This window comes from Suricata suricatta, chromosome 13, assembly GCF_006229205.1.
Source record: "Suricata suricatta isolate VVHF042 chromosome 13, meerkat_22Aug2017_6uvM2_HiC, whole genome shotgun sequence".
Lineage (NCBI taxonomy): Eukaryota > Metazoa > Chordata > Mammalia > Carnivora > Herpestidae > Suricata > Suricata suricatta.
Window position 1 is genome coordinate 373,356 of NC_043712.1, and position 11,781 is coordinate 385,136.

At 58.0% G+C, this 11,781-nt stretch overlaps 1 protein-coding gene and 1 long non-coding RNA gene across 4 annotated transcripts; both read right to left on the reverse strand.

Annotated features, from left to right (window-relative positions):
• Window positions 1-2,547: 2,547 nt before the first annotated feature.
• On the reverse strand, window positions 2,548-11,468 carry ARRDC1 (arrestin domain containing 1). The gene is made up of 8 exons (XM_029920563.1): window positions 11,313-11,468; window positions 5,586-5,696; window positions 5,075-5,125; window positions 4,821-4,975; window positions 4,404-4,586; window positions 4,137-4,313; window positions 3,628-4,063; window positions 2,548-3,551 (listed from the first exon to the last, which is right to left on the reverse strand). Exons 1-8 carry the CDS (start codon window positions 11,428-11,430, stop codon window positions 3,487-3,489), a joined length of 1,296 nt encoding a protein of 431 aa, XP_029776423.1. The 5' UTR covers window positions 11,431-11,468; the 3' UTR covers window positions 2,548-3,486.
• LOC115276532 lies at window positions 8,730-11,088 on the reverse strand. Of its 3 annotated transcripts, XR_003901984.1 has the most exons (4): window positions 10,555-11,088; window positions 9,792-9,863; window positions 9,421-9,509; window positions 8,730-9,063 (listed from the first exon to the last, which is right to left on the reverse strand). It is a non-coding gene; the product is annotated as an uncharacterized LOC115276532 (long non-coding RNA). The 3 variants fall into 3 exon arrangements; XR_003901985.1 differs by lacking the exon at window positions 9,792-9,863 and having other exon boundaries at window positions 10,551-11,088; XR_003901983.1 differs by having other exon boundaries at window positions 9,792-11,088.
• Window positions 11,469-11,781: the final 313 nt, after the last annotated feature.

An 11,781-nucleotide genomic window follows, 5' to 3' on the forward strand; every position in this document is an offset into this window, starting at 1 on the left:
GTGCCCGCACCTGCGCATTGCAGCCCGGCGTGCGTCGTCCGTGGCGCGGGCCTGCGCCGGCCGGAACCGACGCGCCCGGGCCAGGTAGGGGGTGGGGCCGGGCGCAGCGGTCTTCCGGAGGTGTAGCGGCTGCCAGGCGTCGTCCTCCGGTTTTCGCAAATATCTTTTCCTTCTACGTGGGCACTCTGGTGGGCTGGCCAGGGTGGAGAAGGACCCCTGACCTCTAACCCCGGACACACATTGATTCCGTCGGCCTTCGCAGAAGGCGGATCCTGACTTGCGTCTTAGGGCGGTGCCCGGGTTCCAGGGTATTCCTGGCTTGGTGGGGAGGGTCTTGGTTGGGAGGAATCCCCACCTAGAGGGTGTGTCTAGGCTGTGAGTGGTGGTGGGGGGGGTGGCCCGGCTCCGGGTTGGTGTCCTGCTAGGAGTGGGTGCCGGCTGTGTACCGAGAAGGCTGTCCCGACGGGAGGAGGGAAGTGTCTCGATGGGAGGGTTGCCCCAGCTTTGGGAAGCTGTCTCAGTGAAGAGACTTGCCTCCGTTTGGGGTGCTTCGGTTAGGGGAGGAGCCCTGATTAGGGATAGTGTCCCAGCTCGTGGGTGCTCTGGCCCGGGGACATTTCTTCTGTGGAGAGCATGGTCTGATTAGGGAAGGTGGCCCGCTAGGAAAGTGTGCCCTGGATGAGGACAGTGTTCTGATTGGAGAGGTTGGGGGTAGGGTGGGGATTGTCCCAGTGAGCAAGATTGCCCCCCCGCCGGGGACGGGGTGCTCCAATTAAGAAGTGTGCCCAGTCTACGCAGCCTCCCTGATCACCCCAAGCTCCCTGAATCGGCACCTACCCAGCAGCCTGCCACCCAGTTTTGCACGGAGAACATCTCTGCACACCAAGCTGCCTTCATGAACAGCATCCCATAAACTGGCTTTGCACCCCCCTCCAGCCGCCCTTCATGGCTAGATTTCTACCACCTAAGAGTTGAAGAAAGATGTATAAACTGACACTGGGGTTCTCTGGCCGGTCTTTGCAACAAGAACTGAGGAGGCCCCGAGTCGAAGGCTAATCTGCCTGTACCCTGCTCATGGGGGCTCACTCTCCTGGGATTCCAAGAAAAATAGCCCACTAAGGTGGGCATTGACAGTCACACAGGTGCAAAGGAGAAAATGGACGTGGACTGTAAGTACCTGGGAAATCTTCCCAGGTTTCTTTAGGGCAACCTAAGTCAGCTCCTAACAGGCTTGGAATCCCATGACTGGAGCCTCAGAAGTAGTCAGAGGCTGTATGGTCCAACCTCAGCCACCTTCACTCACACCTAACTCTCTGGCACCATACTCTCCAGCTCTACTCCTGCCTTGGGCCATAGTCTGTCCCTTCCCTGAAACGCTCTTTATCTCAGGTATCTGTGTCACTCAATTCTCTACCATCCTGGGCTCTCAAATACCACCTCTTCAGGAAAGCCTTCCCTTGCCTCCCTACCAAAAACAATACTGCACCCCAGAAAGTCCTTGCTTTATTTTACTCCATGGCACTGCATTGCTAATTGTCTGTCTTTCCTGTTAAAATGTGTGCCCAGTCAGGTACTAGTGCTTATAACGATGCTTGGCATGTGGAAGACAAATATTTGTCAAGTGAGTAAGATGTGGAGAAAAAAAGCCTTTACCAGGCAAATACCATAAGTCAATGTGTCAGAATTAGGATATGCTCCCGTTTTGCTGTCAGCCCGCCCCACCCTATCCTTGTGTGATCACTGATGACTTATGTTAAGTGCAGTTCTTAACACATGCCACTGTGCGTGACCATCACTGTCAGTCCTGAGAGACAGGCTTCTTCCCCATGTTCTCAGTGAGGAAACCAAAGCGAAGGAGTTCAGTGCCTTTCAGGACCACCTAACTTGAGAGGCAGAGATAGGATTGAAACCCAGGCACATTTTCAACTATGTGGCTACTACTAGCAGTTGGTTTACAGACTGTTCTCCTTGTGGCGTATTTTGAGCTTTTCTCCAACGTTTATCCTTTCCTTGTCCCACAAACAGTAACGTTTTTAGCTGAGTACATGGCTGCCTTGCTAAAGAGCGCATTTCCAACTCTCAAGGGTAGCCGGCTGGATGTTTGCACAAGTGATAGAATCTGCTTCCCTGCCTACAGCCACTGCCCCCCCAACCCCCCGCAAGAAGTTAGAGGTGAAGGCCCAGTAAACCGGGTGATGGTGAAATCTGGAATGGCCACCCTGGACCCAGGGGTGGAAGCCTCAACTTGAGAATGACAGCTATGTCACCAGGCCCAAACCTTGCACTTCTGGACTGCTGAGTGTACAAGAACTAAACTGGCAGGGGAGGGAGAGGGGTGCAATAAATCCTCCCATAACCTCATATGTATATTATAGATTAAGGTATCAAACACCTATCCAAAGTCACTCCCTCACCATAGGGCAGATAGGGAATTTGAACCCGAAGTCTTACCTTAACCCCCACCTCCACTGTTTCCTAAAGCACAGTCCCCAATCACTGGCCCCCGTTGGGCATTTACAGGCCCTCCCCTCAGCCCTTTGGTAAATGTTGCTCTGCCAAACCGGGTCTTTATTTGTTTTTGGGCTCCTTGGATCCTAAACAACAGGCATTTGAATGGGCCCTCAGGAGCAGGCGTGACCTTGTGTGTTCACACTTGGGATGGGAGGTGAGCAACGGTTTCCCTCACAGCCAGAGTAGCAGTGATGACAGCAGGGACTTGAGACTTGAGGCCAAGGATGCGGGACTAGTACAAGAGGCGGGGCCTGGGCAAGCCCCCCTCCTCACCCCCCAAGGGGTTTTCTCTGATGAAGGGGATCTGAACTGCTCCCCCTGGAATGATGGGAGCTGGACAGGCAAGTCCAAGGTTTGTGTCAATAAAACAGAACAGGGATGGTCTCCCCATGTCACAAATACATTTTAAATTAATGCCAAGGCTCCAGACATGCAAGCCCAGCTCCAAGGGGCGCATCCTTAAACAGAACCATAAAAGCAAAGGCCAGCCTGGCCCAAGTTGAAGTTAACCAGGCCACACTGGTTGGTCCCCGCAGCCTGTCTTCCAGCCCTAGGCACTGGGAAGGAGGGGCCCATAACCAAGGAGAGGGGCACATGTCTGCCCAGGAGGGGACGGAGAGGCCAGAACCAAAGAGGGGAGCAAGGCCGGGAAGGTGCACGCCTGGAGGGGCAGAGCCAGGAGGAGGGCAAGTGGCCAGGAAGGGCCCCCAGGGCTAGGCCACCGCACACCGGGCAGGAGGAGGGCGCCCGAGAGGCCGGCCTGTGCCCAGCTCTACAAATGAAGCACTTTATTTACACCGCATCTCTCTAGGCCCAGGCCCAGGGGTGAGGCTGGTCTCGAGGCAGAGCCTGCGAGGAACTGCCGGGCAGCAGCAGGTCCTGAGTGCACCGGGCCAGGCCAGGAGCAAAGGCACGAGACCCTGGGCGCCCGGTCCCAGGGCAGAGGTCAGCCGGCCCGGAAAAGGCAGTACAAGGTCAGCTCCCGGGCATCAGGCTGGGATCTGCACCACCACAGCTCTGCTCATAGGATGGCGGGGCCTCTGTGGGGAAAGAGCAAAGTCTGCAAGGGGCTCCTGGTGCCCTCTCCCCCAGCCAGACCCCAGGCCTCTCACTCACCATAGGGATAGCCCCATGAGCTGTATTCTGGGGGCAGGATCAAGGTACTGGTGGTAGGCACTGGCCCTCCTGAACCTTCTGCAAAGTAGGGGACAGTGGCACCTGTGGAGATGCACAAGGGAGGGGGCAATGGGTGGGGAGCGGGGCTGCCATCCTGAGGGCGGGGTTCAGGGGCAGTAGGCACAGAGCCAAAGGTGGCAGGTAGCGACTGTTGTTGTGAGTGGCTCTTCGTGGAGAGGGAGACTGCGTCTGCAAAGTGGGGGCTGCTGGCCGCGGCCTCCGCCTCCTCCTGGGGCGGTGCAGAGGGCACCACCGGGATTGAGGCCCCAGGAGGCACGCCTGGGCCTGGCCGGGGGCTCAGCGGGGCGTGGTTCACAGCAATATTGCCGATGAAGACAGGAAGGGTCACGGTGGCTTCAGGCACCTTCAGGGAGACCTGGGAAGGATGGAAGAGTGAGGCTAGGCCACCTGCCCACCTTTCCCACCCCACTCCCTCCAACCCCCAGCACCTGCAAGTAGTAGTCCACGTGGATGAGGCTGCAGCCTGGCAGGGCTGACTGGGGCAGGGCGGGCACCAGGATCTGCTCTTGCCACTGCGCCCGCCTCCAGGCCTTGACACCCGCACCCTCTACCTCTGCGATGGTCCGCACGTCATAGATCCAGCGCTTGGCCTTGTAGGACACTTTCTGGGGAAGGGCCAGCCTGTGAGCCTTGGCAGGCCAGGCACCTACCCCCTTCTGGTCCCATGGGGACAGGCCCTGACAGGGAACTCTGACCTGCAGCAGACTGGCTACCACAGGGCTGGTGTCCTTGCCTGACTGGTTCTCGATGTCCGCCTGCAGCCGTAACACCTGCCCCACCACGTAGCCGCGGAGGTCGGTGCTGGCAGCGAGGACCACGCTGCCCGTCTTCACCAGCTTGTAGGAGAACTTCTTGGTGGTGGAAGCCACATTGGGTTGCTTGAGGGGAGGGCAATAGTGAAGGGGTTTGGTAGGCGTGGGCAGGCTACATCCCTAAGGCCTCTTGCTGTACAAGCCCACTGTGCCCTGCTATGCCCTGTCCCCAGATACAGCACAGTCAGCTGGGGACAGAGAGGCCACTGCTCTTCTAGATCCCAGCCACTTCATCTCAGCTGAGGACAGAACATCAGGCAGAGGTGGGGACCACCCAGGGGATCACTGCCCCATCCTCACCTCGATGTCTGGGATGCTGTTCAGGTTCAGGGGGCTCAAGATATAGAACACTCGGCTGCATTGGTGATCCTTGGAAAAACGTGGTGTGTCGATGGTGGCCCGCACCTGGTGCACAATCTTCCCAAAAGGTCCCTCAAAGGACGTTGGCGCTGTGGCTGGAGAGAGAACAGGGAATGGCACCCAACTGCCCCCTGCCCCACCTCCTATCACCAACTGTCACCAAGAGGCCTGGCCAGGCAAGGCTGGGCTCTTACCAGGAAGCAGGAACTGAAAGGGGAAGTTGTGCTCTCCAGCGGGCAGGGTTCCTGCAGAGATAGGAGGAGGGAGAGGGGGCTCAGGAGCCTTGAGGTGACACCACAGGACACAGGTGTGAAGCAGGCCATGCAGGTGACCAGCTCACACGAACTCTGGCTACTGGGTCTCCCAGCCTCTGACTCCAAACACAACAGCAGCACCGGGCTGCAGCCTGGGCAAAGGAAATGATGCAAGAGCTTGAACAGGAAAGGGGGATGGGGCTGTTCCAGAAGCCAGGGCCCACCCAAATCAAGAAGAAGCTGGCCCCTTTCACCAACCCAGCCCCTATCAGACAATACACAGAACCTGATAGGGAGAGAAATACATCATGATTCCAAGTAGTGCTAAAGGGTGGGGCAGCAGGGGGTCCCAGAGCCTGATGGCAAGGTAACAGGCCCCACGCTCAACCAAGGTCTGCCCTGGGTGGGGTCACTACACACAATGAGGCCAAGTACAGTCTCCCAAACTCACCCTTGTCAGCCAGCGACAGCGCACTGTTGAAGTAGCCCTCCTCCGCTACCCACGCTGCATCATTGGCCTTGTTGGACACCCTGCAGACACCCGTGCAGGTCACTCGGATGGCTGCAAGGGGGGGATGGCGTGAGTCGTAGCCAGCCACTGTCCTGCACCCCTCCCCACCCCCATCACAGAGATTTAGGTAGGGCTCGCAGCACCAAGGGGTGCTGGGACTTAGGCAAGCCAGCAAGTGGCCTGCTGCTCTCTTCAGAGGGTGCCTCCTGTCCATCCTCCGTCCTGTGTACTCCCAGGGAGGCATGGCGAGGAGGCAGAGTTACATCTGGCCTGAAGTCCAGAACAGGAAAGCCCCAGCGGTCACCCAGATGACACCTGGACAACCCCAGCCTGGTGGCCTTGGTTCCCAGCCACTCCTGGGCCCACCAGGCCTGTGGAGACATAGCTCCCAGAGAGGCATGCTTGGGACACCAATGATGAGCAAAAGCCCATGGGGGCCGCTGACCTCCAGCCCCACTTCATGCTGCCTCACAGGCAAGTCAGTTAGGTTGAGGCACCCCGTCACGCTCCAGGAAACTAACTGCTCACCCTCATGATACAGGAATGTGGTCAGACCTGCCTAAGCAGATAAGGTACCCAACAGCCTGGCACACTGGCAGGTGTGGACACCTTGACTTCCTGGACCAGTGCTGCCCAGGAGGGCTGATTTTCAACATCAAGAGAGAGCTCCGTCCTCTCCCCAACTCCCTGTGGAAGCACTCAGACCAGGAGCAGAGGCACCACCTGCTTTCTGTGGTCAGAAATTCAAACTCCTCACTCCAATGGACATATGCCCAGAGACCACTATGGTCTCAGGCTGTGGCCGGACAACCAAGAAGACAGCATGGCTGGAGCACCAAGCAGAGAGGGGCTGGGGGCTCAAAGACAGCTTGTGGCTCCACCGCCCCTTTCCCTGCCCTGCACTAAGACAAGGCCAAGGATGTTAGCCTCCCTGCCCAGCCCCTCCCAACTTCCTCCCAACTTGATGGTCCAGTGAGGGCAAGGTGACTCAGAATCTTGATAGCCTCCTGACAGAGCCACCAGGCAGGAGGAACCTGGTATCCCAAGTGTCCAGAGACAGGAACCAGCCACACCAGCCATGTCCACGGCTCCCCAGGCCGACTCTATCCTGCCCAAACAGGCCTCCTGTCGCCCATCCACAGACCACCAGGCTCCCCCCGCCCCGCCCCCCGCCATTAACCCTTGGCTCATCCTCCACCCCTGTCGGCACTGACCATGACTGGATCCTGATTTCTTTTTTTTTTTTTTAAAGTTAAAGCACATCAACTTTATTCTTTTTTTTTTAATGTTTTATTTATTTTTGATACAGAGAGAGACAGAGCATGAGAGGGGGAGGGGCAGAGAGAGAAAGAGACATAGAACGGGAAACAGGCTCCAGGCTCTGAGCTAGCTGTCAGCACAGAGCCTGACGCGGGGCTCGAACCCACGAACGTGAGATCTGACCTGAGCTGAAGCCGGAGGCTTAACCGACTGAGCCACCCAGGCGCCCCTGGATCCTGATTTCTAATCCACACTCCCATCAGCCATCCCTTCCTATAACCAGACCTGGAACTGTTCCCACCCCAAAAATCTGGGACATCAGTGATGCTCCTACACAGCCCAAGAGAAACATGGCAGGGGAATAGAACACAGACGGGAAGTGTGACAATTCCAGATGCCATGCAACTTTAATAACCCCACGGAGGGGGTGCACTCCCCCTTGAATCTGGCTGTCCTCCGAATGCTGGACAAAAGGAGTTAAGTTGTCCCCAGATTGGTCCAGTGCCAGCTGAAAACCATCAGATGACCCCAATAGATGGCACACTCCTCCCTCTGCGCAAATTCCCAATCCACAGCACTGTGGGTCATAATAAAACGGTCATTTTAAACCATGTAACTTAGGGGTGATTTGTTACTTAGAAACTTTTACATAGCAGTAAAAATCAGAGAGACTCAAACGAGTTACCATTTTAACCCGTCATACTGGCAAATATTAACTATTTGACATGTGTTAAAGAGGAGATGCAAAACACACTCTATGGCGATCAAACTGCAGGCGGCTACGTGGGCCCTGGAAAAGTGCCAGGAAGATCTGCCGTGATCTTATACGCAAGGACCGGGGACTCAACGGGTCTTAGAATCTGCCCTATAGGGCACCTGGGTGGCTGAGGGTCCAACTTCAGCTCAGATCATGATCTCGCAGTTGGTGAGTTGGAGCCCCATATCAGGCTCACTGCTGTCAGCACAGAGCCCACTTCAGATCTGTCTCCCTCTGTGTCTGCCCATCCCCTACTCATGCTCTCTCTCTCTCAAAAATACATACACATTAAAAAAAAAAAAAAAAGAATCCACCCGATCTACCCAAGAGCTTCAAACAACGCTGTTTGTAACTGAGAACTTTCTAGGCATAGCCCATGTGTCCAACAGCAGGATGGTTAAAATAATCATCCACGCACCTGAACTCAACCCCCAGAATTCAGGTGAATAAGCCATGGGATCACCCGACCCTGGAAAAACACTATCAAACCGACCCTTGGGGTAGTCAGGGTATTCCGGGGGTGAGGGGGGCAAGTTCTATGACCTTCCCAATGCCTAGGCAAAGAGCCTCTTTTTGTACACATGCCAGACCTTGCCTGAATGAGCAGCTTCCAATCACCATCTTAGAGTCAAACGGCCTCTCCCTGTGCACTCTCCCCCACAGGGGAACAAAGGAGGTGCAGGGGACGGACACACACGGCAGGCTTGTCCCTCCGACCCCCTGCTCCTGCAGGGGAGCATGACCATCGCCAGTGTGATGTGTGGCACAGCCACAGGACAGGGGAGGTATGTACTGATGAAGCACAGCCTCCACCACAGCAACAAGCCCTGAAGTGCCACCCAGGTTTAAAAGTGTTTCAGTTCGGGGCACCTGGGGGGCTCAGTTGGTTAAGTGTCCGACTTCGGCTCAAGTCATGATCTCACGGTTTGTGGGCTCGAGCCCCGCGTTGGGCTCTGTGTTAACAGCTCAGAGCCTGGAGCCTGCTTTCGATTCTGTGTGTCCCTCTCTCTGTGCCTCCCCCATTCACACTCCGTTTCTCTCTGTCTCCATAATAAATAAACATAAAAAAATTGTTTGTTTTTTAATGTTTCGGTTCTAGCAGCGCTCACATGCACAAAGTAGGCAAGCACTGACAGGCATCCATCTGGAGGTCTGGGGCTGCTCCGGTTCCCTAAGGAACATCGCCACATGAACTGTGTTCCAGAGAGACTTCTAGAACTTTCCTCCCCAGCCAGTCCTCTCCTGTCCAGTAATCCTCCTCCTTTGTATCACCTGCCATCACTCTTCATTCTGGTCTCAAAGGTCTCGCCCACCTCCACCGGCTCCCACAAGTCTGCAGCAGCCCAGCTTTTGCCACATCTTTTCACCAAAGCTCCGGCCTGTCTGTCCTTGAGTCCAAATCTGAAACACGACGATAACAACAGTGCCCACTCTCAGGGCTGCTCTGCTGGTTGATAGAGTTGGCCCATGGGAGGTGGGGAGAATGGCATCTGGCCCACAGTGACAGCTCAGGGAGCTGACGGAGCTGGGAGCTGACCACTGCTGTCGTCTGGGCACTGCCCTCCCTCGGTGCATCCCCACGTGACCCCCAGCCTCAGGCTCAGCTGGGCCTGGGCTCCAGGAAACCAGCTCCTTCCCCAGCTTTCTTCTGCAGGAGCTCCGAGGGCAAGCAGTGTCCTCGTGGCTAAGTGCAAATCATGGCTGTCCCTCCTCAGACAAGTATTTAGTGGGTGAGACTAGGAGCCCCCCAGGAAAGACCTGCTGTCCTTGCCACCTCCGTGTCTTCTCAGATGGGTGGAGGGCCTCCCTGTTGCATCACTGGCCGGTAACAGGAGCTGAACAGGTATCTTATGAATGAAAGAAAGAACCACAGCCTTTCCTTTTCCACACCCACGTAGGACTAGAGGAAGCCTCAGAGCAGCCCCCGCACCCACATTCCATCTAGGCCCCAGGGGACAATCTGAAGACTAACCCCTCTGGCTTGAGGTCATCATCCCTCTGCTCTTTGGCCAATACCCCCATCTTCCCTCCCCTATTCAGGGGTTTGGCTAGTACATTTACCATCAGGACCATCACCAGGGGCTCCCTCGGCATCCTATGCCCTAACTGTCCAGTCACCCACATCTCACCCATCACATGGATGCGGGGGACTCTGCCCAGGGCCGGTCCTCTCTTCACTCTAGTCAATAACGGCATGCTTGCTATGGGGGCATGATGGTGCAGATGAGCCGGGCAGTGAGCTCTGCGTGGGGTCTCATGGGGGTTGTCCCCCCAGCCAGAAGCCTGCCCCTCTTTCCTGTACCCTAGGCTCTCCCCTCAGCCCATGACACCTCTCATCTGTCACTTGGGCCCCAGGGAAGGGCTGCACTGTCACTGCTGGGCCCCTTGCCACAACCATAACTACCTCACTCAAACTCTAAACTTGAACTAAGGAGACAGGAGAGGAGATGACAGTTATCAGGGGGAGGCCCCACTAGGCCGGACACCTGACCAGGAGCATCTACACCCACTCAGCTTCTTTCTAGACCCACGTAGCCTGAAACATGGAAACATCAGGAGGCAGGCCCATCCAGGACAGGGGGAGCAGCTGCTCAGAAAGGTGGGCAGTTGCTCTCAGTCCTCAGTAGGCACCATAAGCACTGAGCCACCACACCAGGGCCCAGAGGATCAAGGTCCAAAGCGATGCCTGATGGCTATGGTTTTGGCCAAGCACCCCAAGGTGGAGAAGCACCCTAGCAGGAACACCCTCACACACAGCCTCGCACGCAGAGCCAGTGAACAGGCATAGAGGCCCCAGCTGCAGCTTTGCTCACGGCTCCCTAAGGGTTGACTGCTGAAGTCCCATCCAGGGCCCTGTCCACACCTCCGATAGCAGATAAGGCCAGCACCTACAGAGAGCCCTAAGGAGGGCGGCAGCAGCAAGCTGATTCCCAGTCCCAAAGTCCCAGATGTCTGTATTAGCAAAAGGACCGTCCAGCAGGGCTCGGGTTCAGCTCCTAGACGCTCACTGGGCTGAAGGCCTGGGTCACACAGAGATAAGCAAGACTCCCCCAGCTCACAAAGCCTAGTCTCAGCCTGGGTGGAAATGGGTGTGCCGCGGGAGCCCGAGGCGGAAGGGCCTGCGCCAGGGACCTGGGCATGTGGAAGAGAAAGCCCAACGTGGGCCGGGTTCCAGGTGAGGACCCAGCCAGGTATGGGGTTCAGTGGACCCTGCAGACCTGCCAGGGAGGGCCGGAGACGTGCTTGTTGTACCCAAGTCAGAGTGGCCTTCAGCAAGGTGGGCAGGATCTAAACCCCCACCCCCGACTCCGGCCAACCCTAAGAGGAGAGAACAGGAAGGGCAGATGCGGAAGGACTGGGCCACCAGGGGCCTCCCTGCTCCGGCCCCAACTGCCAGCAGCCACCCGCCCCGGCGGGTCTGCGCCGCCCGGCTGGCCGCACCCTAGTCCTCCCAGCAGTCGGCGGGGCCCAAGGCTCCTGGGGCCGGCGGAAAGTAAGGGAGGGGGCGGCAGGTGGCGCCACAGACTCCGCGGGTCCAGGCCCCAGCGCCACGGGCTGCCGCTTCCGGGAGCCCCGGCCCTGCCGCAGGTGCTGCGCAGCCACCTGAGCCCCGCCGGCCCGGCCCTCCCCCGAGGGGACCCCGCGCCCACCTCGGAAAGGGAGCGGCGCCCCCAGACGCACGCGCACGGTCCCCGCCAGCGGCTCTCCAGGGCTGTAGACGACGCGGCCGTGGCTCAGGCAGACCTCGAAAAGCTGTACCCGCCCCATGCCGCCGCCCTGGCCGGGCGGCCGCGCACTGACACCCCCTCCAGCCACCGCGCTACAAGCCCCGCCCTCCCGGGCCCGCCCCCGACCCTCCCTGTCGGCCCGCCCACTCCCCTGTGCCCGCCCCCCGACCTTCCCCAGCCCGCCCCCAGCTCCTGGGTCCTCTTCTGCCGGCTCGTCCCCCGGCCCCGGCCTCCAGCCCTCTCGGCCCCGCACCAAGCCCTGCCGGGGTCCGCCTTCCGCCTCTTCTTCACCACCAACCCCCTGCCCCTGCATTGGCCGCCGCGCGGTAGCGGTCCGCGCGGCTCGCGGGAACCCGGCGCGCCGGCGCCCCCTGGCGGCCCCGAGGAGCGC

What these genes read in the sequence shown, in the direction of transcription:
- ARRDC1 (XM_029920563.1), bottom strand. Translation starts at nt 11,430, where the DNA reads ATGGGGCGGGTACAGCTTTTCGAGGTCTGCCTGAGCCACGGCCGCGTC. An exon ending in GGCGCCGCTCCCTTTCCGAG is followed by an intron (nt 5,697 to 11,312) that starts GTGGGCGCGGGG and finishes CCCCCCTTGCAG; the next exon opens with CCATCCGAGTGACCTGCACG. An exon ending in GCTGTCGCTGGCTGACAAGG is followed by an intron (nt 5,126 to 5,585) that starts GTGAGTTTGGGA and finishes CTATCTCTGCAG; the next exon opens with GAACCCTGCCCGCTGGAGAG.